Source organism: Leptidea sinapis, chromosome 27, assembly GCF_905404315.1.
Source record: "Leptidea sinapis chromosome 27, ilLepSina1.1, whole genome shotgun sequence".
NCBI lineage: Eukaryota > Metazoa > Arthropoda > Insecta > Lepidoptera > Pieridae > Leptidea > Leptidea sinapis.
Window position 1 is genome coordinate 10,640,157 of NC_066291.1, and position 22,643 is coordinate 10,662,799.

General features: G+C 35.4%; 1 protein-coding gene across 1 annotated transcript in view; it reads right to left on the reverse strand.

Annotated features, from left to right (window-relative positions):
• Positions 1-21,938, reverse strand: part of LOC126972671 (long-chain fatty acid transport protein 4-like) — a 37,858-nt gene extending 15,920 nt beyond the window's left edge. The window contains exons 1-5 of the mRNA XM_050819555.1: positions 21,588-21,938; positions 6,365-6,515; positions 5,193-5,433; positions 2,769-2,988; positions 1,137-1,338 (exon numbers count right to left, since the gene is read on the reverse strand). Coding sequence (XP_050675512.1) covers positions 1,137-1,338; positions 2,769-2,988; positions 5,193-5,433; positions 6,365-6,515; positions 21,588-21,763 — 990 coding nt within the window. The 5' untranslated portion in view covers positions 21,764-21,938. The remainder of the gene's footprint in view (positions 1-1,136; positions 1,339-2,768; positions 2,989-5,192; positions 5,434-6,364; positions 6,516-21,587) is intronic.
• Between the last annotated feature and the right edge of the window lie 705 nt (positions 21,939-22,643).

Below are 22,643 nucleotides of genomic sequence, written 5' to 3' on the forward strand. Positions count from 1 at the left end.
ACCTGCCCAAAGCCAACTGCAGGTGGTGTTTAGTGGGTAGGCACCTAGGTTTTCACGTGAGTCCCACATAACCAACGCAGACTTAGGCTGTGTTGGTATGCATGAGCATTCACCACCTCCCTCCCGTCGTTATCCCGGAGGGTAGCCCATTCCCTTGCTTGGGCGCAAAAAAAAAAAAAAAAAATCAATAATGGTTATTTACACTAACCACCTCATCAATGGTCCGCTAACAGCCGCTAAGGAGTGTTTTTTCTCATTCTGACTTAGGTCAATAGAAGAAGACAGAGTGAGAATTAGCAATGCTTTAAGTTAGCAGACTATTATGAATAAGGCGGTAAATCATTAATTATAGTTGGATGAGGGCAGCGCAGGACCGATCGTCGTGGAAATCTTTTGGGGAGGCCTTTGTCCAGCAGTGGACGTCTTCCGGCTGATGATGACGCGGACGGGGAAACGTGTGATTTGGAATAGTTAAAATACGAATAAGAACACTCAGAACACAAAAGTATGTACCTAAATGTTATCTGAATAATTACAACCGCATTTTTAATACGTTGCCACCGACAATGACTAACAGGATGACACAGAGTAAATAAAGGTGGTTTTAAAATAATTTTAAAATGTTTGATGATAAAGAGTGTTACTTGTCAGTCGTATATAGGAATACATATACTTACATTATACAAGCGTATCCAAACAAAGCATGCGAGAGAGTAGAAGATCTCTAATGGAGATACAGAAATAAATTGATTCTCAAGTCGTAAATAATCAGCTACGCTTGACATTAGCTCCTTACAATATGTTATGTTTTTAAAGTGATAACCCTCACTTCTTCTTTAAAAACAAAATTTTATGAACGATGCGGGATTCGAACCCGACCTTCGGTGTTCCGTGCCGGTTCTTTAACCAACTGAGATAGCTCCTTAGTATTTTAATACTAAACAACTAGCTAACGCACACATTGACATAAATAAAAATATATGGGTATATAGATATCTCCTATGTATTATATTCTGTGTTATTAATAAACGCGCAGTAAAGTTACTTTTGATTACCTTAAGCTTTTATTTTTAATTTAGACATTTCGCGGGAAACGTATTTGCTGATAATGCGTCAAATACAATTGAACAGCGTACCGTGCACTCGTACTTGATGCAGTCAGTCCAGTAGTTGGTGGCGGAGAACTTGGCCCTCAGCACGGAGGGGATCCCGTCCACGAGTGCGGCTGCCGTGCCCACGAGCCCCCCGGCCGTGTGGTACAGCGGCAGGGGGTTGTACATGCGGTCCGTGGACTTCAGCCCCAGCATGTGCACCGTGGCCACCACTATTATTAAATACCTGCAACGATGCCGCCCTCGTTATGTTCGTCTCAATCAACACACCCGGTGTTCAGAATAACTATATAGTCCATTTATACCATACAGGTGATTTTTTGAGAAGGGCGGTGATGGCTAAGTCGGAAACTACGAGACTTACGAGGAAAGTCGTGAAAGGAGTCATGTAAGGAGTCATGCCCTCGATTTATAAGAAACCGATAACTGCATATTTAGTTTATTAAAATTTCTTGAACTCTTGACGGAAATCGACCCGAATGATTTTTTAGAAAAAAAAAATACATCCTGTAGTATTGGACCAACGGACGCTGTTCCTGATAAGGATCAATCTTTGCATCTCTAAGTCTCGTAGTTTCCGACTTGGCCATCGCCGCCCTTCTCAAAAAACCATCCTGTATGTATCTCGTATGGTAACTTTGATAGACTCCGTTATTGAAACCACCTATTGTCAAGAAATAAAAGACAAGAACTTAAAATCACTTTTGTGTAATAACCTGCCTTTGCTAAAGATTTTATAATTTAAAATACTAGACCCGGTATCGCTTCAATTATTCAAAAAAAATGTATTAAAGTTCACAATAACTCAGCCTTTACATTATGTCGCCGAACAAGTTTATTTTAATTGGTGAGTAATAATATTGATATTGCACTAATGCAATATACCTACTTCTAAGGCAGACTCAAATTAATTATTCTGACATAATAAACAATTATCTCATACTCACACGGGCAATTTTTTAAAGATATATTGACGGTCTATTATGTCGAGCCGCTATTAGTTCGGAAATATTATAAAACAAAGCCCTCTGGCAAGTCTCTACGTTCGCGATAAACTCAAAAACTACTGCACCGATTTTCATGCTGATTTCACCAATGGATGGCGTGGTTCTTGAGGAAGGTTTTTATGTAATTTGTTAAGTTTTTTATACACTTTTGTACACATTTACGATATTTGTTGGAGGTGTTGGAAAAAAATAGGCCGTCTGGGAGGTTTCAACGAAAACGATTATACTTCTTTAGGCATGTTATGAAAAAATAATGAGAGTGATATTTTAAGATTGCCGCGCATCACTGTAACACAAAAGTAACAAGGTGAAAGTTCCTTCCTAACGTTTTCTGACGTTTGCGACGTTTGTTATATTTTTTTTTGGTTTCATCGTCCATTATTAGGATAGGCATATGGGTTCGGGATTCGTTATTTAATAATTAATTATTGTCAAAGCCATCGTCGCAAGATTTTTACAATATTGTTCTTTCTACAAACGTAGAATAGCACGAATAGGAATAAATCATTTTAAGGATTTTTGCTTTGTTAGGCCAAAGAAGTATAAGTTCTTGCCTGCATACATAAGTACATACACACTTTTTTTTTATTGACAGAACAACGTCTGTGTCGAGTCAGCTAGTATATTAATAATTTATAGCGGAACTAACTTGGAGTTCTTCAACACAGCCGCTTTAGGCATGCCGGTGGTCCCAGAGGTGTAGATGTAGAACAGGGTGTCGTTGTACTGAGGTTTGTCAGCCACGTCAGGGTACTCCGGCGGCTGTTTGTACATCTCCGCCAGAAGATCTGTCACTCCTGGAGCACTCTCGCCATACAGCTGAAACTGCTTTAGCTCCTTTGGGAGCTGATCGTTGATCTCGTTTATGGCTGCAAAAAAAAAATATTTTTGGGCATGTCTGTACGGTGCAATATACCTACTCAGGTATAAGGTGTAAGGCAGGTAGGCTATACATGCAAACCACAATGCGGAAACTGTCAAGATCGACATTTGCGCTTCAATACCTGCTCATTTTTATTTTTTCCTTTGGACGGTCATGGTAAATTAATTAACGTTAAATGTCAGAATAATATATTCACTCTGAATCTGTGCAGATAATTTGAGTAGCTATCTATTGTCCCCTGCTCAGATGGTGAGAAAACACTTTTTCAAGCAATGATTGAAAACCTTAAGGCGAAGGGTAAGCAAAAAAACACGCAAACAAGGCATTTTTAGACAAGTTTATTGGTGAAATTACACCATTTGGAGCTATGAACACTATTTTATCATATAACACATACCCTTAAGGCTATTTATAGGTTTCTAATGTTTGCAGTTGGTTATAATTTAACACTCCAGAGCTATTTTGAACTACCACTTTTCATTGCAGTTAAACAAGTTTTTTCTCGGCATGACGCATTTGTTTATTCCTATTCTCAGAAAAGGTATTTAATATAACTTGTACTTTTTTTTTGTGTAGGTACATTTATTCAGATTAGTAATGAATAATGAGAATTGTAAGCATATAAACTGATTGCGCCTGTTAAAATATTACGATTTCCACGCAAGAATTTTGAAAATATTGGCTTTTTGTTACATACATCGTGGGCCGGTAGCCGTGAACTCATATCGCTCAAGGTCGCTAGCATTTAGTGTCGCCTTAAATGCAACCTAATATTACTAAAACTACGGATCTACTGAACCAGTTTTGAAAATTCTGTTGCCAATAGAAAGCCACATTATTTCTGAGTGTTATATATTAACCCGAAAAATGAAAAGATTTTTTCGTGATAAGTAGTCAGATTTGCAAAGTAAGTCGCAGAAAAACGGTCGAATACTTAAAATTATCTATATGGCAAACGAACATTTGCCGGGTCGGCTACTAAATAATATAACACATCAACATGACCTTTTTCAATTTGCTGTAGTTGTATATATGGTCAAACTCCTGCAAATTGAAATATAGCGTTTTAGAATGTTAATTTGTTATTTAATATTAGCTTTGAATATAGCATTTTTTATTAAAGTAGGCGTTATTTTGCGGAAATCCATAATTATACAAATGATTTAAGTTTTCTTTAGTGTTAATTCCGCAAATATTTGTTTTTAAACAATTCGACACGTTTTTCGCCTTTACACAAGGCATCCTCGGGACGTATTGTCTCGCCAAAATCTGGCATTCTCGAGCCAGATTTTCGAATGTCGAATTGTTTAAAAACAAATATTGGCGGAATTAACACTAAAGAAAATTTAAATCATTTGTATAGCATTTTTTTTTTCATAAAATGAAAATTACTTGTAAATTAGTGTACGTTTTAACACCTATTTGAATTATTTCAGTAACTATGTTAAAGTATTTTCTTTATTTTTATATCTAACTTAATGATCATATAAATTTAACAAATATGTATAAAAAATATATGTAGTACCTATATACATATATTTTTTTTCTTTTTAGGGGGGAGGTGCAGTCTGTGTATCACCTTTATACACCTAGGCACACACTCATCGCTCCAACTAGTATTTAAGTAGTTGTATGGAGTAATAAAGGAACATCACAATCGCAGTCAGACATAATCATTTAATACCCGAACCTCCAAACATCATTGGTATATAAGGTGTATATATATGAGTAATAATAATGCCATTATATCTTTTAATAACTTCAATCCCATTAAATCATTATAATATATTTAATTATATTGTAATAATAACATAGTAGTGAGTGGGTGTTTCAAAGTTTGTTGCATTTAGTTTTTTCCCTGTGCCTCCCCCAGGGCATCGTCACAGGCCCAAGGTTGTCGTAAGAGGCGACTTAGGGCATATCAATTAGCATCGGCTGAACGTCCTGCTCGTCTCGTACCTTATTGTCTTAAATGATTTATTTATTTAAAAATTATATAAATTAACAAAAATCATATTTTGCAAATTGAAAAATTGAATAATTTTATCAAATTAGTGTAATGTCATCGGTCCTCGATAAATCTACAAAGTTTGAACGAAATCTAGCCGTTTAAAGTGGGTCAAAATCGCGCCCAAAGAAGTCGGTTACAAACATACAAACATACAGGTGAAGCTAATAAAAAGTATTTACCTCCAACCAAACTATCGGAGTAAATGATAGCCTTCGCTTTGGCCACATTGATGCAGTGTATCAAGGGCTTGTGCCGCAGGTTGCTATTGATCAGGGCTGACACGACACCAAGCTTGGCCAGCCCGAGCCACGTGTACACGTACTCGGCACAATTCGGCAGGAATACGCAGACCACGTCACCTCGCTTCATCCCCAAGTGTTCCTGCATCACCCTGGCGACTTGGTTCGACTTCTCGGCCATCTGTCAACACATGATAAACGGATCAGGTGATATGCAACACGCGTACGGCTTCCTGCGTAAAAATAAACAGCTCTACACTTGCGCCAGTTATGTAATGTAGAGCACTTTTCTTTACCTATGAATCATGTATTTTATATTTCAGTAAAACGGTAATATCATATTTAACATTAACCCGCTTATTCATAATAGTCTGCTTACTTTGTTAATTCTCACTCTGTCTTCTTTTATTGACCTAAGTCAGAATGAGAAAAAATACTCCTAAGCGGCTGTTTAAAGTTAGCGGACCATTATGAATAAGGGGGTTAAAGTATAATAATAACAATATTGACTCAATTTTACACACATTATCTTACCCCAAACTAGGCATAGCCTTATAAGTATCTTACAAGCTAGAATCAGAGCAAATTATTTCTAGACTTGCCATTTATGTGTTTCGTATTTCACGGTTAACGCCACCCCTGTTACTCAATTTTTAGACTTTAACAAGGTTAATCTAGATGTTTGGCTTTTATACTTGACTCCAACTCTCGAAACCATTTTGAAGGTAAAATAAATTATGACAAAAACTAAAGACTGATAATATACTAGCGTATGGCCAAGAAAGCGTGAGAGAAGAAGAAGAGAGAGAGAGAGAGAGAGAGAAGTACATCTCTAACGGAGATACACCAAGATAGAAAAGGAAAACGAATCTATTGTTACTGTAACCGATTCTGATTGACAAATCGTAATCAGTCAGCCAAGCTTGGCATAAGCTCCTTAATATTTTGAATACCAAACCACTAGTTAAAGCACGTATTGACAAATCAAAATTGGACACACATTATCGACCTTTAAGTTCGTCTATTCGCTATAATTTTTTATAACAAAAAATTGTGTTACTTTATTTACCCGCTCAGAAACTTTCAAATTTTGTTATTAAGACAAGCCCTACCTCTTGGAAGGTCCACACTTGGTCTCCAACAAAGAAGCAGGGCGCTTCGGGATTGCGGAGCGCTCGCCTCGTAAACAGTTCCACCACGTTCGTGTTGGAGCGGGCCCATATCTTCGTACGGAGCATTGCATTCGCATAGCGCCATAGAAATCTAAAAAAAAATAGTTCGGATGTCTGTTTTATACAGATATAATAATTAAATCGTGACCTAAATATATTATATTCTATGAGATTACATCTATGCAGAAAAGCTTTAAATTATTGGCTAACTTGTATTGCTTATAATGAAGTGGAAAATCTTCTGATCAGACTGACATGACAAGCACACGCGTTCTATAGATAGACACAGTTAAAGGTCCAAACTCAAACCCACATGCATACACTCACTCACACTCACACACATACACACACAGTTTTCATTGTGCGATAATTGTAGAATTTGGTTTTTAATTATGTCTGTTTATTTCTATATCGTTTATCAAGTATTATGTATCTGCTAAGGAAGTTGCGAGATATTCCCAATACAAGTGTCCTAAGACAACTTACTGGGAAGTCTCAACAACTAAAAATGTATATGTAATCTTTGAAATAAACAAAATTTATAATTTAATTTTAATTTTATAATAATTTCAAAGCCTCATGGTGATGAGTATCCGTATCACCCCTATGTATGTTCTACGATTTTGCGAAGTTTAGGAGATTATAATATTTTTCCCCTGTTATCCGCTTTTTTCACCTAATTGTGGTTTAGGACTTTTTTATAATTTTTTTGAACACTTTTAGTTAATTTTATTGTTGATAATTATTAACTACAGTTGCAATAAACACATAAGAAACTATGAATAGTTTAGACAATGCGGAACTAGTTTAGAATTGACTCGTAAGTTCAAGATAACTGCTCCAGCTAAATTCATGAAAATGTTCAAGGTATCAAAAAATAAATTAGGGAGCCTTGTGGCTTCTAACTATTTCAAAAAAACTTCCCAGAACATTGGCCAATAAAATGAGTCAAATTCAAATTTTAGCTTTGGACGTCAACTTCTCGGCCACCCAGTATAATGATTATAGGTAGTAAAGATACGCTCCGAGTCCAATTCTCAATATTGTTATTTTTAGATTATCTTCAAATTTTGATGCAAAAATGTAAAATGATGACTGCCAAGTTAAATGGTTCATTGTTAATCATCATCTATTTGATCCCACGATACCGTCTCCGAAAAGTGTGGCGATTCATTCACAATCACAATGTATTTATATATATAAAATGTTTAAACTTATTGCAATTAAATGACAATGCATACGTAAAAATGAATTAAATAAATTATTCCTATTTACCACTAAAAGAAAATAACTTTTAAAAGTATTTTTTTTATTTTGTAAATGCGACATAACTTCGCAATTACATGTATGTTACTCAGGTTTAATTTTATTGGAAACTATTTAAATCATCAGGTAGTGATAATATTTAGGTCTTCATCGTGAGTGTGTGGCAAGAGTTGAAACAATTACAGCATTGTGTAATGTTCGGCGCATTATAAATTGTATTAACATTTTGATGAGAACACAAAATTCTTATGGGTAAATCGACCATCTGTGCTGCGCCCCGCGTTAAACATTAACACGAGAAAGTGGTCACATGTCGCTCACAGAACCGGTATATTATTTCATTATCCTGATAAATTATTTACAATTCTATGTACTTAAAGGTATGAGTTCAGTTTAAACCGTGCAGCTGTTTCTCGCGAAGCCGGCCTAGGAATGTATCGATTTTATCAATCGATGTCGGATACTTGACGTATTGTTTACGTAATCTGATTTGAAGTGAAGAGTTTTTATTTCAATGAAATATAGGTTGAGTAGAGTATTATGAATTGACACATTTTGTTCTTTGTAAACATAAGTAATGCCATACGCGTAGTAATTGAAATCATTAAAAACTTTCACTTTTAGGAGAAAAGATAAACTTTAATGTGTACATATCATTTAGATAAAAATATTATATGTAATAAACGTTTTGTGCTGATAGATGAAAACAGTTTTTGTATGCTTACTTTCATTTATTTAATTAAATTCGTTTGTTATCTCACGGTAAGGTCATTTATGCCTTTGGGTTAGACTAGGGTTCTGGACCCAACAAACGCTGGGAACTCGAAAAATACTCTAATTTCAATGTTTCACTTTTTTTAAAGTCAAATGAAAAAACATTTGAAAGTCAAACAACTGAATGTATAATTTTTAATCTAGAATGTTCTACTTGTTTGTGGAAAAATTTTCACTCCTAAATCTTGCATGAGGACGTTTCATTTTAATTCATGTTAGTCAGTACGTCAAAACGGCATATTCATACTAAAGTCAATATCTATATATATAAAAATGAATTGCTGTTCGTTAGTCTCGCTAAAACTCGAGAACGGCTGGACCGATTTGGCCAATTTAGGTCTTGAATTATTTGTGGAAGTCCAGGGAAGGCTTAAAAGGTGAATAAATAGGAAAATGCTGCTAAATTAAATAAAAACAACAAATTTGTTATTCCTTTGATGTGTCCATACATAATTTCTATGAGAGAATTTATTGACGCACGGTTTGACAGTTCTGCTGTGAAACAATTTCATTACGACAGCAGGGTGCATATTTTACGAAGTAATTCTTGATGTTATGATATATTATTGACAAATTCATATAAAAAACATTATTTTATTTATTATATACAGAACGTCTGTCGGGTCAGCTAGTTTGCAATAAAATCAATATTGCCCCTTTTCATTTTATTACAATTTTAAAATTGTAAATATAAGAGATGTAAATATAAATTTAATGCCACATTTACACAAGGCATTACAAATAAGAATTTAAATGTCCTTATCACTGAAACGTATTGTGTAAGATAATTTACATTTTACTGTCACGAGACGAATTGTATCGGTGTGGTATATTAATTATATGTTAATTAGTTGTCCTAATTCACCTAGATTGTACCAACGTAAATGATAAGACTGAAAGAAAACAATTGTTGGTAAATTTTAAAGGTAACGTCTTGATCCCACAGACGCACCACCCAAAGAGGCCTCTAACTGTATGTGAGGACCATTCAAGTGACTCGCTGAGCCAGAAAAATATTAGTTAATACACAAATAAAATTTGAAAAACAAAATTTTATGAACGATGCGGGATTCGAACCCACGACCTCCGGCGTTCCGTGCCGGTGCTCTAACCAACTGAGCTAACCGTTCGAGTACCACCTCGTTATAAAATTCTGTTTGTAAAAAATATTAGTTAATCCACCTTCGCACGACACGCCACAATTAGTATATCATCTCCACCATCTGGATGTTTGGCGTTCCTCCACAGTGAGGTTTTTCAAGGAACTTTCAACGAACAATCATGAACAAACGTGGAAGGAACACAAGGAAGCGTATTCCACAGCTTTGTTGTCAATGTGCGGGGTTTCCGGGCGAAAAACACAACAAAAAAAGCGCGTACACCTTCCTTAAAGGCCGGCAACGCTCTAGTGATTCCTCCGGTGTTGCAAGATAATGTGGGCGGCTGAGATCACATAACACCAGGTACGTTCGTTTGTCCTCCCCTTACATAAAAAAAAACTCCAAGGGAAACGCATGCAGCGGGAACGCGATGGCCGTGCCATGTGTTAATGTATTTACAAACTTTGATATAATAATCGCATAGATATATGTATATAAAAAAAGGCATTTATTTTCTCAAAATTGATTCCTTTAGAATTCTTTATGATGTCATTTCTAATAACTACTAGATACTACTACCGCTTTGGAAACAAATGGCGCTCTGAGAGAGAAGAAGCGACGCAAGAAACTCTCCCGGCATTCTTTCTTTGCGCTCTTTTCAATAAAAATATACAATACTGTACAGTCATTTCTATCGCTATAAAATAATCACAGTCTAGTCCCAGGTTGTCCGATCATTTAGATATTCAGCAGTGGAGTAATAGGATTTACGAAAGAGCAATTTTTTTATAAAACATTTAAATTTATTTATAGATAATGCCTGAACAGTGGCTGGGACTTTATTATAGAAGTGTATACCCTTAAAGCTATTATGTATCTTATGAAGCCTACTAGAATTAGTTACAAGCAATCCCTTATTTCTAGTGTTATAATAATGAAAATCACTATTAAGAGCAAAAAGGTGACGATTTTTGTGAACATATATTAAACTTTCATAAATGTACTGACAATAACCAGTCATAATATTTATTTCTTTAAATTTTTCTTTGAGAGACTGTCTATAACCAAGCTGATATATAGCACGAACAGCTCTCTTTATATGGAAGAAGAGCTTCGGAATAACTTAACAAGAAAATAGAATTATGCAAAACAGTGTGCGATGGTATTCTATGCACAGAGAACTTTGTTGCTAATAGTATACGGTGATGTTAATAAAGAAAGATTATTAAGTATTACGTTACTGACGGAGCGACGCCGTAGAGATTAATATTGCATTTAATACCAACTATAGAACCAGTGATTCTTTTTTCCTATATTGGGAATAGCAAACAAATACAATTTACATATTTCAAAGTAAAAACTGCACTCTAGTGATCTGCACCGACTGATAAACTGATCTAATGAAAATGACGTATCTGACTACATTTTATACTCTATCCGCATCGAATTATGTACATAATTATGTATAAAACTCTTGGGTACAAAATGCTAAATACATAACAAGTGTTTATACATTAAGTAAATAACGTAAAAACCTACATTACGACTATTTAAAGTAAATTATATATATCGGCGCAAATACTACAACACGAATTGAAAACACGTGCACGTGAACCGAGCCTCATAATTACGGCCGCTTTCAAAACACGTGGATTAGCACGTGCGCCGGGTCCTATAAATACAGCCGCACGGTCGACACTGTAGTTCCTCTCTCTCCCCACGAGAAGGTCGCCTTCGATGTAGGCTTAGAGGGCACCTGCCCAAAGCCAACTGCAGGTGGTGTTTAGTGGGTAGGCATCTAGGTTTTCACGTGAGTCCCACATAACCAACGCAGACTTAGGCTGCGTTGGTATGCATGAGCATTCACCACCTCCTTCCCGCCGTTATCCCGGGGGGTAGCCCATTCCCTTGCTTGGGCGCAAAAAAAAGACACTTTAGTCAGTCGTGCTCGGGCTGTCGTACGGTACGGACCTCTCTGGGACGTCGTAACGCTGCCCGTTGAATAATCGAAAGTAATAAAATACTTACTCGTGTAGTTATCATTTGAAGAACCAATGAGTGATCTTCAGCAAGATAGCAATTGTGATGTCAACAGTAATGACGTCACACCTTTTAAAAACAATACAGAGGTTCTTTCCTCGTCATATATATACTTACTTAAAATAACATAATTGTGCCCAAAATTATTGTCTCTATGTAAAATTATAATAAAATCTAAATATAGGTATTAAATCTTTTTCTGAAATAAATTGATAGTATTAAAAACTATAGTATAGTAAGCTGAACTGACTCTCATATAAATGGATAATAATAATTATCAGCACTAACAAAGTCTTTGTTGTATCGTATATATACTATTGAGGCAGATGTGGTCGTACTCCTGCATTAGTGTGAAATTTAGCAACTTTCACCTCTGGGATTAAATATACAATTAATTGGTACCAAAATTTATGGTCGATGCGGGACTTCAACTCGCGCCTTTTAGCGTCCCAGCGCTCCATCCATCTAAGGAACGAACGAGAGTTGAACAAACATACCAAGGTTTACGGATCATGCGTCATTCGCACGGTTTCGGACAAAGGCATGCAAATCGTGTGGAGTTCAGTTTGAAAAACAAATACCCCACTTATCGATTTTCTCGTCGCAGTATGAGTCGTTAATTGACTGCGATATTTTAAAGCACAGTTTTAAAATCGTGTCGCAAAAGTAAAAACCGTGCGACGTGCTAGAACAACTTATCACAGATTACGTGTTACGGAGTCTTCTGTGAACTTAACTAAGACTTCATATTTTTTTTAAGCTATTGCATAGCTTCTATCGCGGGCCTTGAGCGTGGGGACCGAATCCAGAAATTCCGTAACGAAAATAACCTAACACTTACTAGATGTATATAGTTATTTCGGCACGCTTTTTACAGTTGCCGTGGAACAGCGGTTATCACATATGCTCGTTGCGTAGAAGGTTCCAGGTTTCATTTTTATTATTATGACAAGCATTTTTATTTAGTTTCACCTGTCCCGTTGTCTGTCTGTTATCAAATCTTGCAAGTTAAATTTTACTCAGTTCCCGTTTGCTTTTTTTTAAATTAATTTTATTAAAAAAATACTGCATAAATAAAATAAATAAATAATTATAATTGCATAAGTTGATAAAAAATGCTATGCAATAGCTTCACCGCGGCAGTCCCCGAGTGCCACACGTCTTTTTATATTGAAGGGGACAATCAGGTCGAGACTAGTAATTTATTCCGGAATAACAGAAACGTTGCCAGCCTTTTAGAAAGGAAAAGCTCTGCGTTGCACGCGGTCAAATGAATCGAGCTGATACTGGGTGCGCCAGACCAGAGATAACAGCAATACTCCGTAATATTATGTGGCTTCATCTACAGGATCTACTTTACAGTTGATAACCTGCTCAACCACAGTATTTGCATATTGGGACATCAATTTGAAGCCACAACCTGAGAGTTGAACAAAGCGTACAAGATTTTATGAAGATACGTCATTCGAACGGATAGCTCAGTTGGAAGAGCACTCGCACGGAACGCAAGAGGTCGTGGGTTCGAGTCCCGCATCGTTCATAAAATTTTGTTTTCAAATTTTATTTGTGTATTAATCCTAGAATCGTTATCACTTTCAAAACATAACAAATTGTTTTTAAATAATACGGCGACACCTACACGGGAATAGACACGGACATCTGCTAGTCAACAATATATATGCCTTTTATCGTTGCTCAGATCTAGTGTTTCGAAACAATAAAGGATATTTTGGCAGCGTATTAAATCGTTCGCTCGAGTTATTGAACAGTCTCGAGTTGCGAGTAAAGTTCACTTCAAAAATAACTCGGGCCGCGGAGTAAATCTGCGTGGTGTACGCAAACAAGTCTCAACAACAGATAGTTAGTTCATTGTCGTAACCGCACTCAAGATAATAAGAGTCAGATTCGACTGAGGGAAACACAAGTTTTAATTTACTACACAAAGAATACAATTTTACAACATTTCGTTGCAAGCAGGCCTGAATTGAGATTAACTCACGGAAATTCACTCTAGTTATAACTGTTTTTCTCCAAATTAATATAAATAGCAGTTCTATAAAAATTAAGTTTTATGTATAACTAGCTGACCCAGCAAACATTGTATTGCCGATATTAATATCGCGATACAAAAGTAACTGTTGATCGTAGATGGGTGAAAATTTGAAGTTGTATGTATTTTTTAATGCTGACATAATCAAACATATTTAAAAAAAAAAATAAAAAAAAAACGTGTGGACTACCCTTAACATTTGGGATGAAAAATAGATGTTGTCCGATTCTCAGACCTACCCAATATGCACTCAAAATTTCATGAGAATCGGTCTAGCCGTTTCGGAGGAGATCAAAGTTTACCACCATGACACGAGAATTTTATATATTAGATTAATATAATACGTCGGATGATTGTTTTACTTTTTTTTCAAATCATATGTTGTAACTAAAAAAATCATAAATTGGCCTCGGAATATTCAGTTTGAACCTAAATGTTCGGTTAATATTACTCCAAATAACATAATTTCGTTTCCAAAAATGCATTTGCAGTTGTCTTTATTTTTTTAGTTTTGAATGAATATTAATTAAAAATTTATAATCTTTTAAAACTCCCATTAAATTCAATCTAGCTTAGTTTAGTTTCTCCTCTTTTTGTAATATTTGTAGACGGTCTCTTTTAAGACCTATAAATAAAGGAACCGTGTTGTCTACGGCTGCTGTCAACACGTCGACTTGGTAGGTACCTACTGAAAATCAGTGTTGGAATTGGGGTGATCCTTATTTCAATTCCAAAAAATGCTTAGCGGGTCCTTTTCGTGACGCCGTTTTTTTAAATATGTTAATTTTACTATGTATATAATGTTTTGTGATGTCATGAATAAATGAATACTTTACTTTACTAATTATTTTAACCTTTAAATACCACTGGTACACTCTTGTCACCTGCCTTCGTCGTGTGAGCAAGGTCACTGGCATTTATTAACGCCTTAAAAGTGAAAATGACATTATTAATATATTCGCAAATTAAGGCAATTTATTTGAATACTCCCACAAACACTAAAACGGAGAGTGGAAACATCGGTGGAATTTGTTTTATTTCTAGCTAGGCATTGATTGGCTATTGATTTCAAATAACAATAATGCCCCTAAGTTGAGACAATTAACAGACATAGATCCGGCGCGACTTGTTTGCTTTAGTTATGTTTCAAAGTATTGTGTCTGATGTATAGGTTGTGGGAGTGGCTATTAGCGCTATTTTTACAGATAGGTCCATCCATCCGTCGCTCCATTGTGTCCGCATTTATCACGGGGAGTGTTCCGAAGAGCTGTTTAACCTGATTCGCACGACACGCCACAAGTTAGGATATCATCCCCACCATCTAGATGTGTGGCGGTCCTCCTCAGTGCGGTTTTCAAGGAGCTTTCTTCCACGTGCTACAAAGCTGTGGAATGAGATTCCTTATGCGGTGTTTCCGGGACGATACGACGTGGGTACCTTCAAAAAAAGCGCGTACACCTTCTTTAAAGGCCGGCAACGCTCCTGTGATTCCTCCGGTGTTGCAAGAGACTGTGGGCGGCGGTGATCACTTAACAACAGGTGACCCGTACGCTCGTTTGTCCACCTATTCCATAAAAAAAAAATTCATAAAGAACCACTACAAGAAAAATTAAAAGAAATAAACTTTTTAAACTTTTCACAGCCTAGCGAAAGTCTCTAAGAAAAAAGCGATTCACTCGATTGTATGAAACATGCAGTCATTGATAGATTGACGGATGACGGCTATAATCTTGTAAAAAACGGAGATAGCCGAAATCCTCAACGTTTCAGCAACTGTTCGCTTTCAAACTTATCCGGATTATACTTAGTCGCCAATCGCCATTCTGTAATTAGTACTATTTCAAACTTATGTCAAATGTCTACACGATTCATACTAAACTAAACTTAAATTTTTACTCAGGCAGTCCCGCCTAGGTAGTCCTCTTTGCTGTTCCTTTCAATGTATTCCTGATAATGTTATTTATGTGCATAGGAACGTGAGCGAATTTTCTAGAAACTGTGATAATCATACTGTTAACACCAGGAAAAAACAAACTTGTAATGCCAATACTAGGTTAAGTCGAGTTGGTAAGTCGATGTAGTTTAGGCCATGTATTGCTTGCTGGATAGGATGCTTTTACGTGATTCCAGAAAATTTACCAATTTAGCTAGGAAATTCAAAGAAATTGTTAATGAGTGTTTATGTGGTAAAGGTTTTCAATAACTTTAGACCATTTATACGTCTAGATCAGGGGTGCTCAAACGGTCGATCGGGATCGACAGGTCGATCGCGAGTGCTTTTTGAGTCGATCTCGAGAAAAAAATCCGGTATAATAAACTAAAATCGGTAATTACGTACCATCTTATAAAAAGTATGCTCAGGACATGCAGGGTCACGCTTCAACATCCAAAGTCACTATTTAGTTAAGCTTAGAACTTTAGAACTCGTTTGTTTTATAAGAACCAATAAACTCGCAATTTTGAATAATAATAATGAGTTTTTCATTGATATTTAAGAGCAGACCTACACTTACCTTGACTAAAAAAATGCATATTTTGCGCAAAACTAATATCTATGTCATCGTGACACTCTACCTAGACGACAATCCTTCATCACACACACTTGAAGCCTCTCAGAGCCGATCGATCGTAGTCTAACAATTTTGAGGTAGATCGCCAGCAGTTCAAGCTTGAGTACCCCTGGTCTAGATAGACTTTGACAGCTGTGAAAACGTAAAAAAAAATTGAGGTTGACTATTTTGAGCAATGCACGCACACTAACACAAAGTGTCATACAAATCGCGAGTGTAAGACGTAACTTGTCACGCACACTAAACTCATAAACCCGGCCTGGTTCATCGGTTGTCTAGCAGTAAGAGACTAGACCTATATATTATCTAAGACTATAACAAATACTATCATAATTATACCAAAAATTGGGAAAGGAGCGACCACCCTCAGGCTATTTTGAAAATAATAGATTTTATTGTGACGAAATTTTCTGAGGCATAAATTTTAGAATGAGTGGTAGTGTTTTACATTCAATAATTGATTAAATTATATTAATTTAATACAGAAACTAAGTATACGATTATAACATACCAAAAAACATTAAAATTAATTAATTAACATGTAAACATAACTCTGTTTCGGTCTGAAGGGCGCCGTAGCTCACGAAATTACTGGGCAAATGAGACATTACATCTTAGGTCTTAAGGTGACGAGCGCAATTGTGAAATCTTGAGCGGCACTGCATTGTAATGGGCAAGGCGTATCAATTACCATCAGCTGAACGTCCTGCTCGTCTCGTGCCAAAAATCTGATCTATCTTTAAAGCCGAAATTTAGGCATTGGCATTGTAATATCCTTATCATGTTTTGTCTATATAGGAACTGTAAAGACATAGTTACGAACTTTAAAATGTTGGAGAAAATATTTAGTTTTACCTTATCTTAAGTTTGTATGTTGCAAATTAAAAAAAAAAATAAATGGGTAATTCTTACACTTACTTGAATATACTCTCATTATAACAAATTATCAGCAAATATTTAATGTATTAAGCGTCTATTGTATTCAAGTTAATGGAGTATTTGAAAAGTTTGTCGATTGTTTGATTAATATGATATGTTTACATTTTATGTATGTTGCGAAAAATATACCTTTACCTGCTCTGCAAGCTATTAAAAGACAAAAATATTACTTAATATATATATATGTATAAGTAATCCGGTGTCCTGATGTTTGTTTCCAGTGAACTCCCTAAACTAATGAACGAATTTTAATAGGGATTACTTTATGGAGTGCAGTTTAGTTCAACCTGAGAGTTAGGAAAGTTTTAATTTCGATTTGGAATCCATAAATATTTTTATTTCTAATATTTGTTTTGTATAAACATATTTTCTATTATAACAACAGGGAGCATATTTTACGAAATCATTCTTGATGTTATGAAATATCTTTGACAAATCCTATAAAACAGTATTTTATTTATTACTAGCTGACCGCTGGGTCAGCAAACGTAGTATTGCCATATTTAGTAATAAATTAAATCAATAATTAAAATTTTTGGGGTGAAAAAATAGATGCAACCGATTCTCAGACCTACCAAATATATCGTACTACAATTATTGTGTTCGATTGCCACCTGGCAACCCTATAGCGCATTTTTGCATGGAATAGAAAAATAGCGATACAAAAATAGTTGTAGATCGTAGAACGGCGAAAATTTGAAGTTGTATGTATTTCAATTTTCAATGCTGAAGAAATAAATAAAAAAATATTTAGGGGTGGGTCGGGTCAACCTTATCATTTAGGAGTATAAAAAATAGATGTTGGCCGATTCTCAGACCTAGTCGATATGCACACAAAATTTTATACAAATCAGTTCAGCCGTTTCGGAGGAGTATGGTAACAAACACCGGGACACGAGAATTTTATATATTAGAAGATGTACAGAACAATATCTGTTGTGTCACTTATTTTTTGTATATAATATATTTAGTCTTGTAGTAGTTAATTCGTTTTATTGAACGTGGGAGAAATTTTCTAGAAAACCTTTCCTGGAGGCAGGCGCAATATAATATCCACACGATAACACTGGGACAGACCGCCGTGTCAGTGACGTAATAAAGACTTTAAGGCCAAATCTAAAAATAAAAAATAAACTCGAAAAGTTTTGTTTTGGATTATTTCCTCTTGCAAAACGTATCGAAATTTTGGAAAAAGAATGGGAAGAAATTATCCTCTTTTTGGATATTTTCCACTTTTATATACTAGGATTGTGTATGCGGCTTATTTGATGAAGTCATTTTATGTACTGTTCAGATAAAATAGCACTTACAAAAAGAAAAATATCAAAAAAAGCAAAACACAGAGATGATATTGATCTTATTTGAACAATTATTGACCTAGGTTTAAAAGTTGACAAAGAAAACATTCGACAACGTTTGAATGGAAAGAATGTCTGTAATACTTTGTATCCAAATACTCTCGACCCGTAACCGCGTCGTAAACATACAAAGTCACCAGAAGGTTCAGACTTCATTAGATCAGTTTGCAAGCGTCATTTTGTATGGTTCAGGTGATGTGGTATACCTAATACTAAATAATTTTAATTAAAGTCAAGTAGGTACATCAAAATTTTTAAATCGCGACTGTGAAGAAAACTATTTCATACAAAATCATCGTGATCATAGAGGAGTATAACATTAAATGGCTTGTGCTACTTATAAAACAATTCATCAAAATAATAATGTTCTTTGCTGATGGTTTCCGAAATTTCCCCTACGAAATTGATTGCCGTTGGCATTGTGCATAATACGTAATTGCAACTTGGTTGTTGGACAATTTACCAACATTAGATTCAGCCAAAACTACTAGGCTAGCAGAAACCTTAACACGATTAATATAAAGGTTTATTACATTGTTTTGCAGACATCCCCGATATCCAATAACATAGATAAGACGAAGTACATGACTCTTTAATTACCATTGAAACACAACAGGGAGAGGCACTTTATAAACACCATTAATGGATGATAAGGTATAGGCCCCAAACAGTAGTTTTAGTAGGTTAGTTTATTTGCCTTGATGATTATAAATAGAAGGAATGCCAAAGGCCCTTGTTACGTTTATGATAAACACGTATAGCTCAGATAACGTTAACGTAGCGTAACGTAGAGTTAGATTGAAATAGACTCAACAAGATTCTGAAATTAAAATTTAACTGAAATCATGAAAACTTCTTAATATTGATAATTAGAGGTAGCGGTCGATACTCAACCACGCGATTAACTGGACGTTTTCTGACGGTCTGTTATTGCGTGCCAGTTTCTTTTTTTAATATATTTATGTTAATGTAGTTTATATAAACTCAAGGCTCTCAAGTGTCTGGCTAGATAGCCAGAGATATTTACTGTCTGGCTGTAAGTTGACAGTGGTCAGTAGAGTTGGTTATTCAAATTCGTTGTGAGCTAATTTTCATAATCTATACTAAAAATTGAGAGGCTTTTTTTTCTTCGGTTATACTTCGAAAACTACTGAACAGATCGGAATAATACTTATGCTATAAGTGATAAGATGCAGCGTATGTCAGAGAGGGCACAAAAGGCATGTATTTTCTCAAAATTGATTCCTTTTGATTACTGATACTACTGATTGATTGATTACTAGATACTACTACCGTTTCGGAAATGGCGCTCTGAGAGAGAAGTGGCGCAGGAAACTCTCCCAGCATTCTTTTAGGTTTTAGTATATTATGTTGGTGATTACTTATCCGGAACATTTCTTTGATTTGAAAATTTGATACCCATTTGCAATAAAAATAATTCAGTCCATGACATTTCTCTACATAATTATGACAATTCATACAATGAGCGGGCACTGGGTAGGTACTTAATTTATATGGCAAAACAACATTTGCCTGGTCAGCACTTGTACTGTTAAAATGACAACAGTTGGACCATCTGATATTTATATATGAACTTTAAGCATTGCCAGTTATTTCTAAAGAATTTAATAAATATCCAATCAAATGTATTATTGATTTAGAAAATTGTACAACTACCATACTTTTTGGAAGCTAACACTCATAACGAGAAAGAGGGTAGAACGATTAATCTACTTACCAAAAGTTTTACCAACTTATCGCTAATAACATCAATCGTTGGTAGGCACGACGCGACGCTTGAAACAGCGGCGAAATATCGGAAAACGAATAAATCATGGAATTGTTAACGATAAACATCCCGTTATGAGTGCTAATGGGAAATGGGAAAGAAGCTGGTCTGTAGAGTTTAGCAAACATTTCAAACTTGTTATAATATTAATAATAAAATTGTCACGTATTGTGTCTATTTGAAGTGTAGTAACTACTAAGACATGGCAATGCGGCAGCGACAGTAAAATAATGATAGAATCGATTTAATTACGTACACGACATACCTAATATAGCTGACTCTAGTTCATTACTATGCTCTATGATGCACAAATATCTAATACGTCATTGTCCTAAATGATTCTGTTTTTAATTAATTATTTTCGTTCGTAAGTCGTAAGCTAGCTCATCAATATGCGACAATTGTAACCGTGAGACGCTCAATCATTTAAAAACAAAGCTGCAAGTAATTAAAGGAATCAGCGAGCTAATAAATTGTTCTCAATAATTAAAGCTAAATAAAAATATTCTGTTTCTGAATGACAGATAATACCTATGTACAGGTAAATTAGAGACTTACATAATTACTTACAGACGTTTTTGTATTTGTTTATGTGTACGTGTACAGTCAGCACATAAATAAACCAATACTTTTAGTTTTTTTTTTTATAATTTTATAGCCAGGTACATCATATGGAACAATATTAAACGATTTTAAAATAGTCAATATTAATAATTAACATAATTTTTAATTCAAAATTTCACCAACTATCAACTTTTACTAGGTATAACATATTCTTTGCCTGTACCCAGCTATTATTCCATTTTAATACAATATTTAATATGGTGTGTAATGGAAATGTTGGTTTTTAAATTTATTCCTAGATAATTTTGTTCTTAGGTAAACAGGTATGTTATTGTTATGTAATGGTTTTAAAAGTTCAGTTAGTTGTTTTGTCAATTACCTAAGCAGATTCTACAATCTACATTTAAATAGGTACGTTATAATATTATGGACTGAAAGTTAAAGTAATATTACGTATACGTACGTTGCATGTTTAAAAATTTATAGTGAAGGTGTTTTTAATAATACAACCTTTACAACAGTGGTATCCATAAATATTCAAAAACCTTTTTCACATACAATTGGTAAACCAACATCTCAGGTAATCAATCACCATTGTTTACTTACCTGCTGAGCTGACACGGAATTGGGCCAAACAGTATATAATAAGTCTAATAATTAAAGTAAAGTTTCTCAATGTAATATCAGATCAATGGGTAGGTAGAGGTACTCACTTGGTATCCCTGGGTAATGTTTTCACAATCACATAAATCCTTTTCCTGTACCGATAGACGCACGGTGCGATAGCGAGCAGAGCAAATATAGCCGCCTTTGAGAGCGTGCTCAGTACGGCGGCCATCGCTGCGGCCACTGCCATGAGGGCGACGAGAGCTGCCAGGAGCGCGTCCATGCTGGCGCCGAGCCCAGTGGGTTGCACGACGCACCAACAACGGTCCAACGTCTACGCACTGAGATTCACAAAACAGTCGCGACGAACACGTCCGTCAACCAACAACGGTTTTACGTAAATGCGCCAAGGACGTGCGCCCTAGCGCCGACCGACGCACGCCGGCGCCGCGTCACTGGCGAGTGGCGAGGTCCCCCCGCCAGATGCACATGCGCGAACCAACAACAGCTGATCCCCGAAGGGACCGCTTGATAAACACAAAAAACAAAACTATGTCATGTAAAATTGTTGTAAATATTTAAAAAATGCGCCCTACGCTTTGCTATTTCAATAATGACTTACTGCCAATTGACGTTCATCTTTCTTAAAAAAATTTATTGTTCGATAGCATGAAGGTTTCATGCATTAGGTATTTGAAGGGAAACGAAACATCATAATATTCAAAAGGCGAAATAAAGAGTTTATTGTTATGCTCGAGAGTCTAGGCTGATTCTCATTCTATATTTAAAGTAAATGGAGGAAAAATAACTGTTGATATTGTATGGATTTATTTATGTATAATTATAATAGGTTGAATATCTGAAACTGAGCATACCTACTGCACAGCATTCTGTAATCTCTTAAAGAGTTATAGGAAACCTGTTACATGCTGAAGATTATAATTTTTTATTAGTTAAATTATTATTAGGCATAGGGTAATGTAGAAAAACTTATATTGGCAGTCTGGAATTTCAATAGTTATTTACCATAGGTAGACGTTTGATATTATATTAATGACATCTTGTATTTAGCTCTTAGTATTCATGATTTTACCACATTTATAAAACTAAACTAATAACTCTACCAATAAACCCTGACTCTGCAAACTACATCAAGATGAAAA